At 35.0% G+C, this 19,442-nt stretch overlaps 2 protein-coding genes across 2 annotated transcripts; both read left to right on the top strand.

Moving 5' to 3' along the window:
- The first annotated feature begins 2,030 nt into the window (after positions 1–2,030).
- LOC123192378 (probable protein phosphatase 2C 25) lies at positions 2,031–4,099 on the top strand. The gene is made up of 4 exons (XM_044604910.1): positions 2,031–2,544; positions 2,641–2,985; positions 3,082–3,261; positions 3,354–4,099. Exons 1-4 carry the CDS (start codon positions 2,113–2,115, stop codon positions 3,516–3,518), a joined length of 1,122 nt encoding a protein of 373 aa, XP_044460845.1. The 5' UTR covers positions 2,031–2,112; the 3' UTR covers positions 3,519–4,099.
- A 1,235-nt stretch (positions 4,100–5,334) lies between these two features.
- On the top strand, positions 5,335–18,053 carry LOC123193519 (clathrin heavy chain 1-like). The gene is made up of 30 exons (XM_044606546.1): positions 5,335–5,606; positions 5,885–6,089; positions 7,187–7,275; positions 7,381–7,459; positions 7,614–7,741; positions 8,375–8,473; positions 8,568–8,676; positions 9,213–9,292; positions 9,372–9,599; positions 9,689–9,754; positions 10,390–10,506; positions 10,645–10,842; positions 11,087–11,203; positions 11,295–11,354; positions 11,578–11,664; positions 11,911–11,994; positions 12,093–12,227; positions 12,317–12,379; positions 12,456–12,560; positions 12,642–12,754; positions 12,866–13,118; positions 13,209–13,345; positions 13,425–13,703; positions 13,794–14,796; positions 15,153–15,638; positions 15,733–15,903; positions 15,997–16,182; positions 16,527–16,649; positions 17,294–17,404; positions 17,520–18,053. Exons 1-30 carry the CDS (start codon positions 5,562–5,564, stop codon positions 17,679–17,681), a joined length of 5,118 nt encoding a protein of 1,705 aa, XP_044462481.1. The 5' UTR covers positions 5,335–5,561; the 3' UTR covers positions 17,682–18,053.
- The last annotated feature ends 1,389 nt before the right edge of the window (positions 18,054–19,442 follow it).

Genomic DNA, 19,442 nt, shown 5'->3' with positions numbered 1-19,442 from the left:
CTAATCAATCCTAATTTTTGATTAAATTTAAGTAAATTAATAATAAAACTAGAATTTTATTTTAATTGGATTAGATGTAGGGTTAATTTTTAATTCAATCAATTACATAGATCAGTTTGACCTGATTTTTAAATTATTGGTTGATACATAATGCTATGTTGACCGAATAGATCTCCATTTCTTTTCCCATAATTATGCCATAAGGGTCAAGGCAGCTGGCACTTGTTTTTGTCCAGTGGGAAACATTCTGTGACACTAATTTGGTCGGCATCTAGAAGTTTCGGGAGTTTTCCCTGACATTGACATATGTTACTTATAGAACATGCATTTAAAATTGTTTGACTCAGTTCAAGAATCTTTAGGCCTTGAAAGACTACAAATAGACGCATCGTGGGCGGGCGTCTGCTGCATTGGAAAAATCTTATACCTAATTTGGGCCATTTCTATTTATGATTTGTAGTTTTTACCGCCCACTTTTTTTTATTTATTTCTTGGGATTGTTTTACTCTCATGGATAGTTTAATTTCAGAGTTTAAAGGTTATTTTAAAATTTTAATTTTTATCATTTTATTTAATTTATCAATAATAAAAAATTATGATAATATTTTATTATCAATATTTATGTAATAGGTAATATAAATGATAATTTGATTATCACTTTTATTTTAAATATTAAAAAATATGAAGGTAATTTTAATTTTTTAAAATTATATTATTATTTATTAATTTTTGAAATAAAAATAAATTTATTTTTAATTAATATAAAAATATTTAAAAATAATTATATTCAAAACTATTTAAATAAAATAATTTATTAGTATTCTTTTATTATTTTTAATTAAACATAATAATTATTTATATCTATCAAGTTTTATCAAATATAATAATTATTTATATTTAATAATCTTCTAAATAATCTATTTTAAATGTATTTTGATTATGATAATTAAATATTGCTCAAACAAAATGCCTTTTAAGGCATTTTTATTTATTTTGGATCCCAAAATTTGATTGATGACGACTCTCTAATGCTGAAATTTGAATCCTTTCTATTTATCCTCAAGATACATATGATTGATTTGGTCTTAAAAAAAAAAAGAAAACCATAAGTCATTCGAAGGGAGCGTTTGGTTTTCGATAATCAGACATTATTATTGGTTATTTATAGTTTAATTTTATTTAATAATATTTTATTATTTTTATTTTAACTATGAATGATAATTTAATTATTACTTTCATTTTATTTATGAAATATCTTTATTTTTTATTAATATTATATTAAAAAATATATTACAATCTTATATATAAAAATATTTAAGTAAAATAATATAATTATTTTTTTATTAAATCAAACTAAGTATAATAATTATTTATATATATATTATTATTAAATATAATAATAATAATTTATTCTCAATAATTTTAAAAATAATCTACCTCTATGTTAATTTTTAAATTTCGGTAATCACTCTTTAATTTTTTTAAATCAAATGTTACCTGAATAAATAATCCAAAGAAAATTATGCAAGTCAATAATGGAAATGGTAATTTCTTGCTGACTAGAGCTGGCCTTATGACTTGGACCACTAAACGAAAGAAGAGAACAACAGAGGCGGCACCTTAAACTGGGCTACACACCACAACTTTAAATTTGACCACCGCTTCCGGCCAATCAGAATCTGCTACGTGTTTATACTTTTGTAAATCAATATGAAGAAATAGACCCAGTCCGGCTGGTCTCCTCAACCAATATTTAACGTCTTTGACCGTTGAAATAGTTTAGTCATCAAAATGCATCGCCTTCTTTTTTAATCTCCCCTTCCTGATCAATTATATAATACTCTACTTTAACTTATTTATTAAATACACTCGCACTTATCGTGTTTAACAGGTCAATGACAGCTAAAGAGAGGCTGTATATTTGTATTTTCGAGGGATTGTAGTTCACGTTGTAGCAGCGAGCGTGAGTCATCTCGACACTGTACTGGGTCAATCCATTTGGTCATTGACCATTGTGTGTATATATAGCTTTCGTCAGTTTTGATTTCAGAGAAATTATTACAGAAAGAAATTTTATTAAGAGGGAAAATAGAAGAAGAATCACCGAGCAAGATGTGTGCAGTGGCGCTACCGAACTCACCGGTTTTTTCACCGTCAATGTTTTGCAATCCGTCAGTTTCATGTTCATCATCATCTCCGAGGATCCGTGGTCCGCCGTCTGTTACAACGCCTCAATCGCCTTCACCGCCGTCAACATTTTCGCCCCCGTCACCCTTATCTTTACGGATTCAAAGACACGTGAGTGGTGTGAACGACGGTGTTTGTGGTTCCGTGTTGAAGAGGAAGAGGCCGGCTAGGTTAGATATCCCGTTCGAAGGGTTGAGTGGCTTTGGATTGAAAATGACGCAACGTCGAGATGAGAAAGTGGATGACGTACAAGTTGAGAAAGATGGCTACTCCGTTTATTGTAAAAGGGGAAGGAGAGGTTACGCCATGGAGGATCGGTACTCTGCTTTCGTTGGCCTTAACGGGGATCATAAACAGGTGTGTTAAAATAATTTATTAAACGTCTCTGAGTTTAAGTAAATATCTTAAAATATTGTTTTTTAATTTAAAATTCTTTATTGTGTGTGATTACAGGCTTTGTTTGGTGTTTTTGATGGGCATGGAGGACCAAAAGCGGCTGAATTTGCGGCAAAGAATTTGGATAAAAACATAAGGGCAGAAGTGTGTTCGAGTAAACGAGAAGAAGAAGGCATTGATAGAGCAATTAGGAATGGATATTTGACCACAGACACTGAGTTTCTGAAGGAAAATCATGGCGGTGGCACATGCTGTGTTACTGCATTGATCCAAAAGGGCGATCTTGTTGTCTCAAATGTTGGTGATTGTCGTGCTGTTTTGAGCCGAGGAGGAGTTGCTGAGGCTCTCACTTCTGATCACCAGCCTTCGAGAAAAGATGAAAGAGAGAGAATCGAAGCTCAGGTGAGCAAATTTTTCTGTGTTTGAAAAATAGAATAAAGTTGTTTATGTGATGTTAATATTGTAGCTGATAAGTTTTATGTAATGGGTCTTTTACAGGGTGGTTATGTGGATTGTTATCATGGAGTTTGGAGAATTCAGGGTTCTCTGGCTGTGTCAAGAGGAATTGGAGATAGACATTTTAAACGATGGATTATAGCTGAACCCGAAACCAAAGCTTTAAGAATTAAGCCAGATTGCGAGTTTTTAATCTTAGCCTCTGATGGTCTTTGGGATAAGGTAATTTAGTAATGCCGTTTTAACTTTTGATGATTTTGTTGTCAAATGATGTTTGATTTTGGTCAAGTTTTAATTTTTCTTTCTTATTTCAGGTTTCTAATCAGGAGGCAGTAGATTTAGTACGCCCATTTGTTGTAGGAGTAGAGAAGCCAGAATTGTCTTCTGCTTGTAAAAAGTTAGCTGAATTGTCATTAAGGAGAGGCTCCATGGATGATATAAGTGTAATGATAGTCCAATTGGGCCATTTTCTTCTGTGATTTTTTATATTAAGATAGAAAATAAATGAAGATAGGGGATCTTTACTTCCTTCTCCTGCAAGTATTTATTGAAGAAAGTTGCAGTTGAAGAAGTTAAGAATGCCAGATTTTCCTTCAATTAGGTAGCTAGATCACAATTCTAAGTTAGTTTCTCCATTTTAAGGAGCAAATAATAACGCAGTTTCTCAAGACTAACCTCGTAATCAGATTTTTTATATTTCAAGAAGAATGGAGATTCCTTGCCACAAATTTGCCTGTTGTGTTGGCTTGTGATCTTCTCTTCATTACTTTCTTTTAGTTGTTACGCATAGTTGACCTGTAAAATTTAATGGAGAATGAGAATCAGCTCTGGCCCTTTACTGTAAAAGAACAAGGGGAGCTGAGATTGACGGCCAGTGTCCAACGAGCTTTTGGCACTTTGTTTTGTGGTTGGAACAGGTCAGTCATGTTAGCAAGAGCTGGCAGAATTTCATATATATATATGTATATATATTGATTGCAAACAAGCTATTACAATAGTTGATTTATATATCTAGTTTCCTTGTGTTGTGAAATGTCAATTCTTCTTTGTTTTTCCTCCACTGAGACACTTCAGATGGCTGCAAAAAATTGATTTTGCTTGTAACACTAACTTGGATTAATCTGATGTCCAACTTACTTAGCTTAAGTAGTAGGACAAGGGGTTTGAAATATTGGGAAGAGATTTTAAGTTCCACCATAGAAAGATAAGTGCTTGTATGTTTTTTTTTTTTTTATTAGTAATGAGAAACTTTACTTGAGTTGTGTTGCTTCTTCGGATTAAACCGACCAATCAATCTGGTAACAGATCTAATCACCAATCCTATAACACTATATCAAGCATTTGATCTTCCGGAAAATTTAAATCCTTGGCCTAAACAATTCCCCAGGGAAGTAACAGAGGGAGCATACTAGAAAAGCTTTTTCTTCAATTTTGGATGTATTAGGCTAGTGGGCCAGGCCTTAAAAGTAACTTTACGAAATGAATTTAATTGTAAGCCTGCTAAAACGAAACGTATCCTACAAGCGTCGCTTCAGTCAACGACAACTACAGCCAGTAGTACTCTTCTATTTTCAGGACACCGAAAATATCTATCTATTCTAAGACTGCCATGCATCCTTTCATCAATTCCCAGCGGCTTTTTTCAACTCAAAACTCAATTTAATTGTCAATTGTAAACTGTAAACGCATTGAATTTCGAACACAAAACTCATATGAACGTAAGATTAAAATTCCCTTCATGTTTGTGTGAACAAAATTGAAGATTTGGAATTTGTATCAAGAGAAAGACTTGCCCACTTTTGATATCTTCGTTAATTATTTCTAGCTCTTACGTGTTAAAAAATCGTATCTAATCTCTCTAAAAATAACATAAATTAAAAATTATAATTCATCATATTTTGATATTTACATATTTTGCTTATAATTATCTCTTTCAAATTTAGTCGAAGACATATTTTACCGTATAATAATTAATATTATATCAAGATACTAATAATTCACCGTTCTTTAATGTCCTATTATAAGTTTTAGGGGAAGTTTGTTTTTATCTCTAAGAAAATTTAATAGTTTTTAACCCATTTATCGTAAATTTAATAAATGGACGGGAAAAATCAAAGTTTGGGTGGAAAATAATTATTCGGCCTTTAAAATTATTTTCATCACTGACCAGCAAAAATTACCCGGGTCAAAATTTTCACGCAAAAAGATTATCCGGGTCAAATCGTACCCGAAAACCCAAGGCCAACTGAAGCGCACATCATTCATTATTGATTATTCATGCTAAGCATTAGGCGTCTCTAGTAGTGTGTCAAGTGCCTGGATAAGAATATAAATAAATAACATCTCTCTTTTCTTAAAATTCCATTTCCCCTTTTCCTCTCTCTAGATCTTCCTGTTAGGTTTTAATCGCTGCCCTAGATCTCGCTGCGATTTGAATCTCACGTCTTTAACTCCAAAAATTGAACATTCAATCTCAACGTAGATCTCCGATTCGTCAAATTTCTGCTGCAATCTGATCCACCATGGCGGCAGCCAACGCTCCGATCTCCATGAAGGAGGTCTTAACTGTAAGTTTGTTTGGTATTTTCTTAATTTTTAAGAAATTCTTTTCAGTTCTAGATTTCGTTGGTTATTATAGTAAAGTAATATTAATTTTTAAATATGTCATCACTCAGCTGAGTTTAAGTTTTAGTAGATCTGACGGGAATTGTATAGTTACAGATCTGTGTGGAAGCTTGTTTAGTTGCTGTTTTATATGCTTTGAAAGCTCGGAAAATGTCTCGTGATTTGAAAGTATTAGATAATTTGAGTGATGAATTTATCGTGATCTGATGTGTGCTTGCAGTTGCCGAGTATTGGGATCAATCCGCAACATATTACTTTCACAAATGTAACGATGGAATCGGACAAGTATATATGTGTGCGGGAAACGTCTCCACAGAACAGTGTTGTGATTATTGATATGAATATGCCAATGCAGCCGCTTAGACGGCCTATCACAGCAGACTCAGCACTTATGAATCCTAATACTAGAATCCTTGCTTTGAAAGGTAGGATATATAAATTCTCTTTGTTTTCAACTTTAATTTGATGGGAATCTATTTTTGGCACTGTTGTTAGATAAGAATTTAGTTATTTTTTGAGGTATTGATACCCTCGTTTGAAGGTTATGGGTAATCTCATTGCCTTGCATGATTGTGATATATCAGTTTGTTTTCTGCAAAGTCTTAGGTTTAAAAATAGTTTCCAAAAGACGAATGTTTTCTATTTTGTTTAATTGCTCTCTGTAGAGTTGCTTGGTTATTGGCATGACCTGCTGAGTTAGGTTCAAAGGCGTTGGTAACCAACTGATCTCAAATCTCAGTCATATCTAATTGGTCTACACTTCTACTATTTTCTAATTCAACGAATTATAAAATTAATTTACACATTGAATTTATATGGTTCTGTTCACTCTCTAGCTCCTTGAAATCCCTTGACTTTCCCTACGTTTTAATCGAGTCCTAACATGGATACTTCTTGAATTTACAACCTGTTAATTAGGAAATTTTGTGGATGTAATATCAAAACTATGTGGCTCCAAGGAGATTTATAACCAAGGGGCTCTACTACTTAGCCCAACATTGAAGGATTTGTTCATGCTTATACTATTTACAGATTTTCTTCTTTTTGAGAGTAGGCTTATACCATGATAGGTTTTCTGCTAGTAAATAGCAAATTTGTGCCCTTTTTCAAAATTTAGCCTGTTAGGATATTAAAACAATGTGTCTCTGTGTGTGTGTTTGGCAGTTGAGGTTGGTTGAACTGTTTATGATGATGAAGAAGTTAGTGATAATGTCGGAACTCCACTTTTCTTGTACTATTTGGGCATCATGCCTATAGTTTGTTGTGATTTTATGTCTTTTACAAGTGTTTTTTGTTTTTACCCCTTGAGCACCTTTGTTCTTCTAAAACAGAACTTCCTTTATTTTGTTTTAAAAAGTAATTGCATTTGGAGGGTTGATTAAATAGTTTCTAATGTGTGGAATAAAATCCCTTTTTGTAGATTTTTTGGGTTTTCTATGATTATGCTCATTTTGAATTTTTTATTGTCCTGTATTTATGTTTATTTATGTATCCTAATCATGATTAATGAATTTTCTTGTAGCTCAACTACCAGGGACCACCCAAGATCACTTACAAATATTTAACATTGAGTTGAAAGCAAAAATTAAATCACACCAGATGCCTGAGCAAGTGAGACCTTTACTCTTTTAATTGACTTCATTGCATTTAATATTTTGGTCTGATATTTTCATTTTAGATTAATATAAAGCTTAGGAAAGCCTATTTCATGTGTAGGTTGTCTTTTGGAAGTGGATCAGCCCCAAGATGTTGGGTATGGTCACTCAGACCTCGGTATATCATTGGTCAATTGAAGGTATTATAACTTTCTTTTAGCTGATGAAAGTTCTATGGCTTCAGGTTTTTGCTTTGTTTATTTTCCAAGGTTATGTATATTTGATGCCGGTGGTTTGCATAATTTTTTACAAATTGTTTTCTTATGTATGATTCTGAACCAATACTCTATGCAGGTGATGCTGAACCAGTTAAGATGTTCGATAGAACAGCTAACTTGGCCAACAATCAAATAATAAACTACAAATGTGACCCTTCTGAAAAGTGGTTGGTTTTGATTGGAATTGCTCCTGGGTCAGCTGAGGTGTGTAAATACCTAAGTCTATGGCATTTGAGGCCTGTTTTATGATGCACTTATTAATTTAGGCATGATGTTCATTCTAGGTTTAAAAAGATTATTAAGTAATGCCCTTTTAAGTATAAGCTTGTTAGATAACATCGATTAGGTACTGCTTGGTATAAGTTCATTGCTTGGTAGTTGAGGTAGCCAGTGTGTTATGCATCTTCAATAGCAAGTCCAAACTGGGCCTTCCCTGGTATCTATTATTTTGTGAGTTGCCCCTTTCCCCTCCAGGGCTTAATAGTAGTAGCTGGTTCATGTCTCCATTAGAAAAGTAGAAAAGAGAGAGAGGGAGAGGGAGAGAGACTTGTTTCAAACATCAACAATGATTCTATGAAGGATCAAGGAGAAAGAGAGAATGATCCTTGTTTCAAATGTCAACAATGATTCTATGATGTGGTTTAATCACCTTCCCCCTTATGAAGTGCTTAGATTTGGCTCTCAATTCATTTTACAAAATTTTCCATTTCTATATATTTCCCCTTTTACTTTCATAATAGTTTAAGTGTTTAACCCATGATATTCTTTCATATAAAGTTATTTTTCACAGAGTTTTGGTGTTCTGATATGGATATTCTTGTTCTACTTTCTCTGTAGAGGCCACAATTGGTTAAAGGGAGCATGCAACTTTTCTCTGTGGATCAACAGCGTAGCCAAGCACTTGAAGCGCATGCTGCTTCATTTGCCCAATTTAAGGTGTGGGGTTTTCCTTCATTACATTTTTTCTCTTGCCTTTGGCTTTGTACAACTGCTGTCTTTTACCTTGTGGAGATTTTTTTGTCTTGATCAGGTCCCAGGGAATGAGAATCCTTCTACTCTTATTTCCTTTGCCACCAAGTCTTTCAATGCTGGTCAGATTGCATCAAAGCTGCATGTTATTGAGCTTGGTGCCCAGCCAGGTAACTATCTTTTCTTATTTCACTTCATCTTTTTTATCTTTAAAAGGGAAAAGTGTTAGATTTGTCAGACATGGTTGAAATTTTTGAGCTGTGTGTAATTGAAAGATTACACTGTTACCACCTAACAAATTTGGAAGCTCTTCTAATTTTAAATCGCTAATAATTTTCATTAAGTCCACTAAGAAGTTGCTAAAATGGACTCTTTCAAGTTTAGAGAAGCTTCTGAGACTTTTGCTATGAAACACGATTATAAAATTTAGCTGTAATACTTTCTATACTTTGCTGAAATTTTGGTAAACTTCTGAATCAGAAAATTTGTATTTTTTGGATTGTTGAGGTTTAGAGTTTTTGTTTTTAAGTTTGAAATTATGAGTTCTGTAGGAAGTTCTACATCAATTTCTAATCAATTTTCCAGGGAAGCCTGAAATTGTTGATCACTATAAACCTGTGATAAATTCATTCTTGTATTTTTGATTTTTCTTTTTCTACATCTGAAGCATTATATTTGTCTTCTGACATTAAAATTTTGTTGACAGGAAAGCCATCTTTCACAAAGAAACAGGCAGATCTTTTCTTTCCCCCTGATTTTGCCGACGATTTTCCAGTGGCAATGCAGGTATAACTCTTGCTGTTATTTTTACCTTTTTTAAGTAATTGCAGCGTAAGTATTGACTCACAAATTTGGTAATTGGCAGATATCCCACAAGTACAGTTTGATATATGTTATCACCAAGCTTGGGCTACTGTTTGTTTATGATTTGGAGACTGCTGCTGCTGTATACAGAAATAGAATTAGTCCTGATCCAATATTTTTGACAGCTGAAGCTTTTTCAGCTGGTGGTTTTTATGCCATCAATAGGCGAGGCCAGGTGTTGTTAGCAACTGTGAACGAAGCAACAATAGTGCCTTTTGTTAGTGGTCAAGTAAGTAGATGAGCATGCTTGGTTTTTTTGAATCACTTAATAGGGAAACATTGTTTCACAAAGTTTATGTTTGTTATTGTTTGTTCCAGTTAAACAATTTGGAACTTGCAGTCAACCTTGCCAAAAGAGGAAACCTTCCTGGTGCAGAAAATCTGGTAAGTTAAGATTTTCTTTCTTTTTTTGTCATAATTATTGTATGAAAATTTTATCTGGGGAACTGGGATGAGTTCTCTTGATATAGCATGCTTGTTATTCTTTCTACAGTAATTAAAGTTTTGGTTCATGTGTTGTGGTAAAACAAACCCGTGTATGATATTCTCTTTATGTGAGGCACTCTAAGCATGGCCTTCTCCGTATATCTGTACAGTAAGTTAAACTAAGTCCAACTTATATATTGCAGAAAATGTCATTTATCACTTCAAATCTAGTATGTTATGTTTCTTGTAAGAGGGGTGAAAACTTTTCAGGCTACTTCCAAAAGTTAACAGGAAAAATCATTTTCACTGTTACACAGATATTGTAAGCATGAAACACGAAGAAAGTAAATTTGAAGTTCAGTTTTCATGTATATATAACTATGCCTGTCTTGCATGATTTCTTTCCTTCATTGATCCTGTGGTTATATCCTGGAGTTGGTCTCTCTGACTTAGTTAAAGATGTTGGATACAATGACCAGCTGTTGACATATGATTGATATGTAGGGGATTGTATCCAGGCAAGCATGTCCATTTGATTTATTATTCTTTTTGTATAATTAGTAGTTGCTGACATGCCACCTTGGATTTTTCAGGTTGTGCAGCGTTTCCAAGAGCTGTTTGCACAAACAAAGTATAAAGAGGCAGCTGAGCTTGCTGCAGAGTCTCCTCAGGGACTACTACGCACACCTGATACAGTGGCCAAGTTTCAGGTATCTTTCCCTCTTTCCTACTTATGAGTTTCCTTTATTGTTGAAATTGGGTAAATGAGTGCAAAACTTTGTCCCAGATGAATTGGATTGACATGAAATTTATACTATTGGTTAAATTTTGTCTCATCATTGTTGCAGAGTGTTCCTGTGCAAGCTGGACAGACACCACCTTTATTGCAGTACTTTGGGACACTTTTAACAAGAGGAAAGCTCAATGCATTCGAGTCTTTGGAATTATCTCGTCTTGTTGTGAACCAGAACAAAAAGAATCTTCTTGAGAACTGGTTGGCTGAAGACAAGTTGGAGTGCAGTGAGGAACTTGGAGACCTTGTGAAGGTTTGACTTGCAATTTGAAAACACAACCTGAATAAAGGAGAAATACCAAAACTTATTATAAGTTAATTACAATAATGGTGGGATTCTAATATCAGACTGTGTGATCAACTTAGCTATGATACAATATTAAATTGCCTAAATCCAAAAGGTTAGACAGATGGATGAGGTCCTAACAGTAGTATTTAAACTCAAAATGCCTATATGATTGATCTTTGAAATAGTTCCGGCCTTTTTTGTGTGGCAGACTGTGGATAATGATCTTGCTCTGAAAATTTATATAAAAGCTAGAGCAACCCCAAAAGTTGTTGCTGCTTTTGCAGAACGTAGGGAGTTTGACAAAATTCTTATTTACTCGAAGCAGGTAAGTTACATGCCTTTATATTGTTAACTTCAACCTTTTTCCCCGGGAATCATGTGGTCTCAGTGCATTTATGATTTCCTTTTTGTTTTAGGTTGGTTATATGCCTGACTATTTGTTTCTTCTGCAAACAATTCTCCGTACAGATCCTCAGGTATGCTAAAGTCTTTTAAGGTTGAAGCTTATTAGTTGAAACATTACTATATATTTGTATTTATAAGCTTTTTGAGATTCTCACTTTTACTTATGTGTTTTCATTCTTGATGTTTTCCATTCATTTGGCCATTTCTTGGAATCCTGATATTTGGAAAATGTAATTTGTTATCAAACAAACTTTCTTCAAGCAAAATTGGTTACTATTTGAATTTCAATTACAGGGGGCTGTTAATTTTGCCTTAATGATGTCTCAAATGGAGGGAGGCTGTCCAGTTGATTACAATACCATCACGGATCTTTTTCTTCAGGTTGGTTACAAGTGCTGTCTTTTGTTTGTATGTTGTATGATGGAATAATTTCACTGGGCCACTATCTTTTAGTTCTCCCTGCTGCTTTTGGAGCAAACAATTTTTTTTTGCGGAGTTTTTTATCTTTTTTATTAACTTCATATGGTTTAGAGCTTTATTCATGTTGCTATTGTGAAATGCATATTATCCTTTAAACTTTTTCTCCCCTTCATTTTCCTCTAATTGAATCTGTGTTAACTATTTTAGAGGAACCTGATCCGTGAAGCGACAGCCTTCCTATTGGATGTTTTGAAGCCAAATCTGCCTGAACATGGTTTCCTTCAAACAAAGGTTATTTAATCAGTTATTTGCTGATTCATTTGTATTTGTTTTGAGTAATTTTCTGCGCTCTTGCTCATTTACATGATATTTTCCCTCCCCTGGTGTAGGTCTTGGAAATCAATCTTGTGACTTTTCCGAATGTAGCTGATGCCATTTTGGCCAATGGAATGTTCAGCCACTATGATCGTCCTCGAATTGCCCAACTTTGTGAAAAAGCCGGTCTCTATATGCGAGCTTTACAAGTAATACATATTAAAGCTGTCCTTAATTTTTCACTTTTTTCATCTTCCAATGGTGTTTCATGGTTTTAAACATATAACCATCTATGCAGCATTACACAGAGTTACCAGATATTAAGCGTGTCATTGTCAACACTCATGCAATTGAGCCACAGGTAAACATCTTCAATGGTTATACCACTTGATAGGACTAAAGATTGTGTAGTTGTTAATGACTGTGGTTCTTTGCAGTCACTCGTTGAATTTTTCGGTACTCTTTCACGGGAGTGGGCTTTGGAGTGCATGAAGGACCTTTTACTTGTTAATCTGAGAGGCAACCTTCAGATTATTGTGCAGGTATGTGTTATAGGATGATTTGTGGTAGGCCAGTTATAATTGGCTTGTAAGCTGAAGCAAACTTATATGTTACTTACGCAGACTGCCAAAGAATACTGTGAGCAATTGGGTGTTGATGCATGCATAAAAATTTTTGAGCAATTTAAGTCGTATGAGGGGTTGTACTTTTTCCTGGGGTCATATTTGAGTTCAAGGTCAGTTTTTTCTTCAATGAAAGAATTTTCTTTGGCTTTGCAGATTACAGTGTATCCATGTAATTGGTGCTAATTCTGATTATGAATATTTTATGTTTTATCATATTACAGTGAGGATCCTGATATTCACTTCAAGTACATAGAGGCAGCTGCTAAAACTGGACAAATAAAAGAGGTGGAGCGAGTGACAAGAGAATCAAATTTCTATGATGCTGAAAAGACCAAAAACTTTTTGATGGAAGCAAAGCTTCCTGATGCCAGGCCACTGATTAATGTTTGTGACCGTTTTGGTTTCGTTCCGGATCTGACACACTACCTGTACACAAGCAACATGCTTCGCTACATCGAAGGTTATGTTCAGAAGGTATGAAATTTTGCTTTGATTACATGAAGATGCATTAATGTCAGTTGAACTTAATATAATTTATTTGAGAATTGTGTTCTATGTTTATAGGTAAACCCAGGGAATGCTCCTTTAGTTGTGGGGCAGCTATTGGATGATGAATGCCCAGAAGATTTTATTAAAGGCCTCATTCTTTCTGTCCGATCTTTGCTTCCAGTTGAGCCCCTTGTTGATGAATGTGAGAAGAGGTGATCCTGATTCTGCCTCACTATCCTGCTTCTTGTCACATTTTCTTCATATTACTTATGATTAGCTAATGATTTTCAGGAATCGACTTCGTTTACTCACTCAATTCTTGGAGCATCTTGTAAGTGAAGGAAGCCAAGATGTTCATGTCCACAATGCTCTGGGTAAAATTATCATTGACAGCAATAACAATCCAGAACATTTTCTGAATACTAACCCATACTATGACTCGAGGGTGGTGGGTAAGTATTGTGAGAAGCGGGATCCAACTCTGGCTGTTGTTGCTTACCGGAGAGGACAATGTGACGATGAGCTGATCAATGTCACTAATAAGAACTCATTATTTAAATTGCAAGCCAGGTTTGTGCATTGTTTCACTTTTAAATATTGTTATTTTATGTGTGGTTGTATCTTGTGCTTGGAGGTTTATGGAGTATTCTTTGGTTGCAGATATGTTGTTGAAAGGATGGATGCTGATCTTTGGGAGAAGGTTCTTAATCCTGAGAATTCCTTCAGAAGACAGCTTATTGATCAAGTTGTATCTACTGCTTTGCCAGAGAGCAAGAGCCCAGAACAAGTTTCAGCTGCTGTTAAAGCTTTCATGACTGCTGATCTGCCTCATGAACTAATTGAACTTTTGGAAAAGATTGTACTGCAAAATTCTGCTTTCAGTGGAAACTTCAACTTGCAAAACCTTCTTATCTTGACAGCTATTAAGGCTGATCCTTCCAGAGTCATGGATTATATTAATAGATTAGATAACTTTGATGGACCTGCAGTAGGGGAAGTAGCTGTTGAAGCCCAGTTATATGAAGAAGCATTTGCAATTTTCAAGAAGTTCAATTTGAATGTTCAGGCTGTCAATGTCTTGTTGGATAATATTCGAAGCATTGAACGGGCTGTGGAGTTTGCATTCCGTGTTGAAGAAGATGCAGTTTGGAGCCAGGTGGCAAAGGCTCAACTCAGGGAGGGACTGGTGAGCGATGCAATTGAGTCATTTATTCGTGCTGATGATTCTACTCAGTTCCTAGATGTTATTCATGCTGCTGAGGATGCAGATGTATACCATGACTTGGTGAGGTACCTTCTGATGGTAAGGCAGAAGGTGAAAGAGCCCAAGGTGGACAGTGAGCTCATTTATGCATATGCAAAGATTGATAGGCTGGGTGATATTGAAGAATTTATTCTTATGCCAAATGTTGCTAATCTTCAAAATGTGGGTGATCGCTTGTATGACGGCACCCTCTATGAGGCTGCAAAAATAATATATGCATTTATATCTAACTGGGCGAAGTTGGCCGTAACACTTGTGAAGCTGAAGCAATTCCAAGGCGCTGTTGATGCAGCACGAAAAGCCAACAGTGCAAAGACATGGAAGGAAGTTTGCTTTGCTTGTGTTGATGCAGAAGAGTTCCGTTTGGCTCAAATTTGTGGGCTCAACATTATTGTACAGGTATTACTTTCAGCTACACATGCAGAAGGTTATTTGTATATGGCTTCCTTTGCTAGGTGCAGTTGTGTTGTTTTAGGAAATTGAATGAATTGTACACTTTGAGGCCTAAAGACTTTGTGTTGCACAATTGGAAGTCTATTGTAGATTTAGCATCTGGGTCTGACTCTATTTTAGCAAAATTCTGCTATTTGAAGAATGAATCAACAAAGGCATTAAGCTGGAAACATATGTTTTGTCCTGCCATGACTTTTATTCTTAGCATGTTTTGCATTGTAAACATACTTGCTCATGTTGCCATTTATCGAGTGTATACATGCTTGTTCAATATATCTCTCTCACTTTTATGAATTTTGTAGGTGGATGACCTGGAAGAGGTCAGTGAATATTATCAGAACAGAGGATATTTCAATGAACTAATCTCTCTCATGGAGAGTGGTTTAGGTTTGGAACGTGCCCATATGGGCATTTTCACTGAGTTGGGAGTTCTCTATGCTAGATATCGTTACGAAAAGCTTATGGAGCACATCAAATTGTTTTCCACCCGTCTCAATATTCCCAAGCTTATCCGAGCTTGTGATGAGCAGCAGCATTGGAAGGAACTTACCTATTTGTACATCCAGTATGATGAATTTGATAATGCTGCTACTACAATAATGAACCATTCCCCCGAAGCGTGGGATCACATGCAGTTCAAAGATGTTGCAGTCAAAGTTGCAAATGTGGAGTTATATTATAAGGCTGTTCACTTCTACTTGCAAGAGCATCCTGATCTTATCAATGATCTGCTGAATGTGCTTGCACTGCGTGTGGACCATACACGGGTTGTTGACATTATGCGAAAGGTATTTTGTATGTGATTTTTTCCACTTAAGTGTTCAGAATTTATTTTCATGGCTGTTAACATAATTACATTATTTATAATCTGTGTTCTTTCAGGCTGGTCATCTGCTCCTTGTGAAGCCATATATGGTTGCAGTTCAAAGCAACAATGTTTCTGCTGTGAATGAGGCTTTGAATGAGATTTATGTAGAAGAGGAAGATTACGAGAGATTACGTGAATCAATTGATATGCATGATAACTTTGATCAGATAGGCCTTGCTCAGAAGGTGAAGTGCAACTGTTCAACATCGTGTGGTCTTGTTTGTGGACAATGTCAGAATTATTATCTGTTTTTTTTTTTTTTTTAATGGTTTGAACAGATTGAGAAACATGAGCTTTTGGAAATGAGGCGTGTTGCTGCTTATATTTACAAGAAAGCAGGGAGATGGAAGCAGTCTATTGCACTGTCAAAGAAAGACAACCTTTACAAAGATGCCATGGAGACAGCCTCTCAATCTGGTGACCGTGAACTTGCTGAGGAGTTGCTTGTTTATTTCATCGAACAGGTACTTTATCTATGCTGTTGTACAACTGATTTTTACCTTACTCGTATTGTTTCAGTTTAGGTGTGTTATTAAACACTGTCAAAGAGCACACCAGATAAGTGATCTATTTTAATTTGTTACTGCTTGGCTATTAGCCATAGCAGTTTATCCTGATTATGCTTATCAAGTGCCTGTCAAGCTTTAAGTTTGTTATGGTGTAGAGAATGTGGTATGTGGGCTTTTTTATATATGGTTACTGCATGGAGCTTGTTCACTGGGGTCCACAAACTTTTTTCTATAGGTTATTTGGTATTTATGATTAATTTGGTGAATGTTATTTAATCTTTGGTTTGCTATTATTGCAGGGAAAGAAGGAATGCTTTGCATCGTGCCTCTTTGTTTGTTATGATTTGATTCGTGCAGACGTTGCTCTTGAACTTGCCTGGATGAACAACATGGTTGACTTTGCTTTCCCATATCTTTTGCAGGTGATTTCCATGCTTCATGCTAATTATATATTGTCATATATTGTGTCTGTTTGGTACAGTTTCTGATTTTTGAAATATGATTCTAGAATAATTGATTATGTGATAATCAATTCTTACATATTTGGTATAACTTATGATTTTAAAAAACTCATTATTTGTTTTAAAATGTCTAATATGTATAATTCCTTAGTTCTATTTACCAGTACATTACTGTGCTTAAATTTCTAAATTTAATTCCAAGTCTACACTTATTTTTAACATCACAAACTAGATCTCAATAAATTCATCAAGGGACTTATCTAGAAATGTAAAAAATTCATTAAATCCAATGATTCAGAAAAAGCTAATCTAATTAATTTTCGGATTATGACTTAAATAATATAAAAAATGTGATTATAATATATACTGTTAGATTATTCACATGGACTATCTTAAATATATCATAAATGATTATTTAATTAAATAATTTAATGATCTGGATTAAATAAGCTGTACTCAAAAGCCGCATTATAGCTTTAAGTGGCTAATTGTTGTTTTGACAGAGCCGTGATTTTAGTCCAGGCTTGGCCCCCCAATTGCTTGGAGTTCTCAATTTGGTTTTGATTTGTTCTTATTTTCTCACCTTGCATCTTTTTTCCTTGCAGTTCATTCGTGAATACACAGGCAAAGTTGATGAGCTGGTTAAGGACAAAATTGAGCAGCAAAATGAAGTCAAGGCTAAAGAGAAGGAAGAGAAGGAAGTAATTGCGCAGCAGGTAATAACTTGGAAACCTCTAATTTATTTATTTGCCTTTGGAGCCAATGCTATGGATATGAATTTGGCTTTACTGTTTCCCCGTGACATGCTTATTCTTTATCTTTGTGCTGCAGAACATGTATGCTCAGTTGCTGCCTCTTGCTTTGCCTGCACCACCAATGCCTGGTATGGGAGGGGCACCATCAATGGGAGGAGGTTTTGCGCCACCACCCATGGGTGGCATGGGAATGCCTCCAATGCCACCTTTTGGCATGCCTCCAATGGGTAGCTACTAACTTGGCGGTTGCAGTTAAAATTAGGAGTGTGATTCCTCGGGTGGTTGGATAGAGAGATTGGATACAGCAGCAGCAGGTTTAGGCCTTCCAATGAGTGGTGTTTCCACTGGCATTGAAGCAATCATTTTATATTTTATTTTTGTGTGTTCCTTTGTCTTATGGTGAAGGTCTATCAGAAATAACATGGCATTTTTTTGTATTAGGTGTGGATGTGTTATAATTTTTTTTTTTGGGGGGTAGCAGAGGCATTTTTTGGCTGCTGTAGAGGGCAGGCTGAGGATTTGCTGCTTTGTACTATTTTTCTTGAGGTCCAAAATTGACCTGGATTATATATGTTAAACCACGCGGTACAGGTCAAGTGCCGATTAGATATGTTGGGCGTTGTTTTTATTCTTAATTTTTTGCAAATTATAGTCTCATTGGATTGGTAGCTGCCCTGCAGATTTATATTTGTTATTCTCTGTTAATGTAGTATTATTATTTTTTGATTTTGAGAGAAGGGAAGGGGAGTTGGGGGTTTTTTTTTGGGGGGGGGGGGGGGGGCGGGGCGGGCGGTGGTGTGGTGGTGGGTGGGTTGTGGGGGGGTTGTGTGTAGGCTGAAACATCTACGTTTTGCAGTGTTTTTAATTTTTAAAAATTGCTCCCTGTTGTCTGGGAACTGCAAAGGAGGTTCGTCACAGCTGACCGTACTTATGTGTTTTAAAATAAAATTTTGATTATATTGTGGTTGATGGGAGACCTTTACAGTGCCAGACACATAGCTGCGTGGTTGTGAAGTAAATATTTGGTCGTAATGTGGTTGATTGGGTTGGATTTAAATAGAGTTTTTGAATATAAGTTTAGTTTGAATGCGTTTAAAATGAATTGGGTTTAAATGAGTTCGAGTATGGGTGTTAAATAATTTTTAGTACAAACTTGAGTGAGGTGTGTTTTGTTTAACTAAGTCTGAAAAAAATTGATATGAATAATATTTTAATTATTATGCATAAAAAATAATATTGTTTTAGTAATTTTTTGTTTGATTATAGTATTAAAAAGAGTTTAAAGTGTGGTTCGGTTTGAACTTGAAAAGAACTCGAGTTTGTCACCTTTTAAGGAGTTGAACTTAAACAATTTTGAGAAGAACAGATTTGTTCTTAGGTCTTTGCACGTTATGTCAAGTATGAATTTTGGTTGGTTTCAATCCGACTAATAATTGGTAGATGAGAATGGATATGATACTTATTATAAATATACATATCAAAATAAAAGCATCTCAATTCTACGTATATCATATAAATTAAAAACTGGCTTTCTCAAATTAGACTATCAAGCATAAAATTCTTTCCAGAGCATTCAAATCTTTGCTTTGGTTTACTTGCAAGTATGTGTAGAATTATGAAAAACATGAGTGAATCTAAAACCTAACCCGGTTGTTGGAATTTTGGCTTTGACATCATATAGATCTTGCAATTACAAGATTACCCATTCCCTTATTATCACTCTCCACTCTTCATTTTTTTTTCCTTTTATTTTCTCTTTTCTCCTTTCTTTCTTTCTGATTTTATTTTCCCTTTCTCTCTTCCTCATTGCATGGACCGGTGGGTAAAAACGTTATTTTTTGCCACCTTCATCTTCGTTAGCAATTTCACCTTGTCATCACTACCACCTTCCCCATCCTCATCATGCATACCTCCATTAACTTCGTTTTCACTGTTGTTATCGTCATCACCACCTCCATCATGACTACAATCATCTTTGTTACCTCCATTTTTGTTGTTG

The sequence above is a fragment of the Mangifera indica genome, chromosome 12 (genome assembly GCF_011075055.1).
Source record: "Mangifera indica cultivar Alphonso chromosome 12, CATAS_Mindica_2.1, whole genome shotgun sequence".
NCBI classification, from domain to species: Eukaryota; Viridiplantae; Streptophyta; class Magnoliopsida; order Sapindales; family Anacardiaceae; genus Mangifera; species Mangifera indica.
This window is presented reverse-complemented; position numbering and strand designations above follow the sequence as displayed.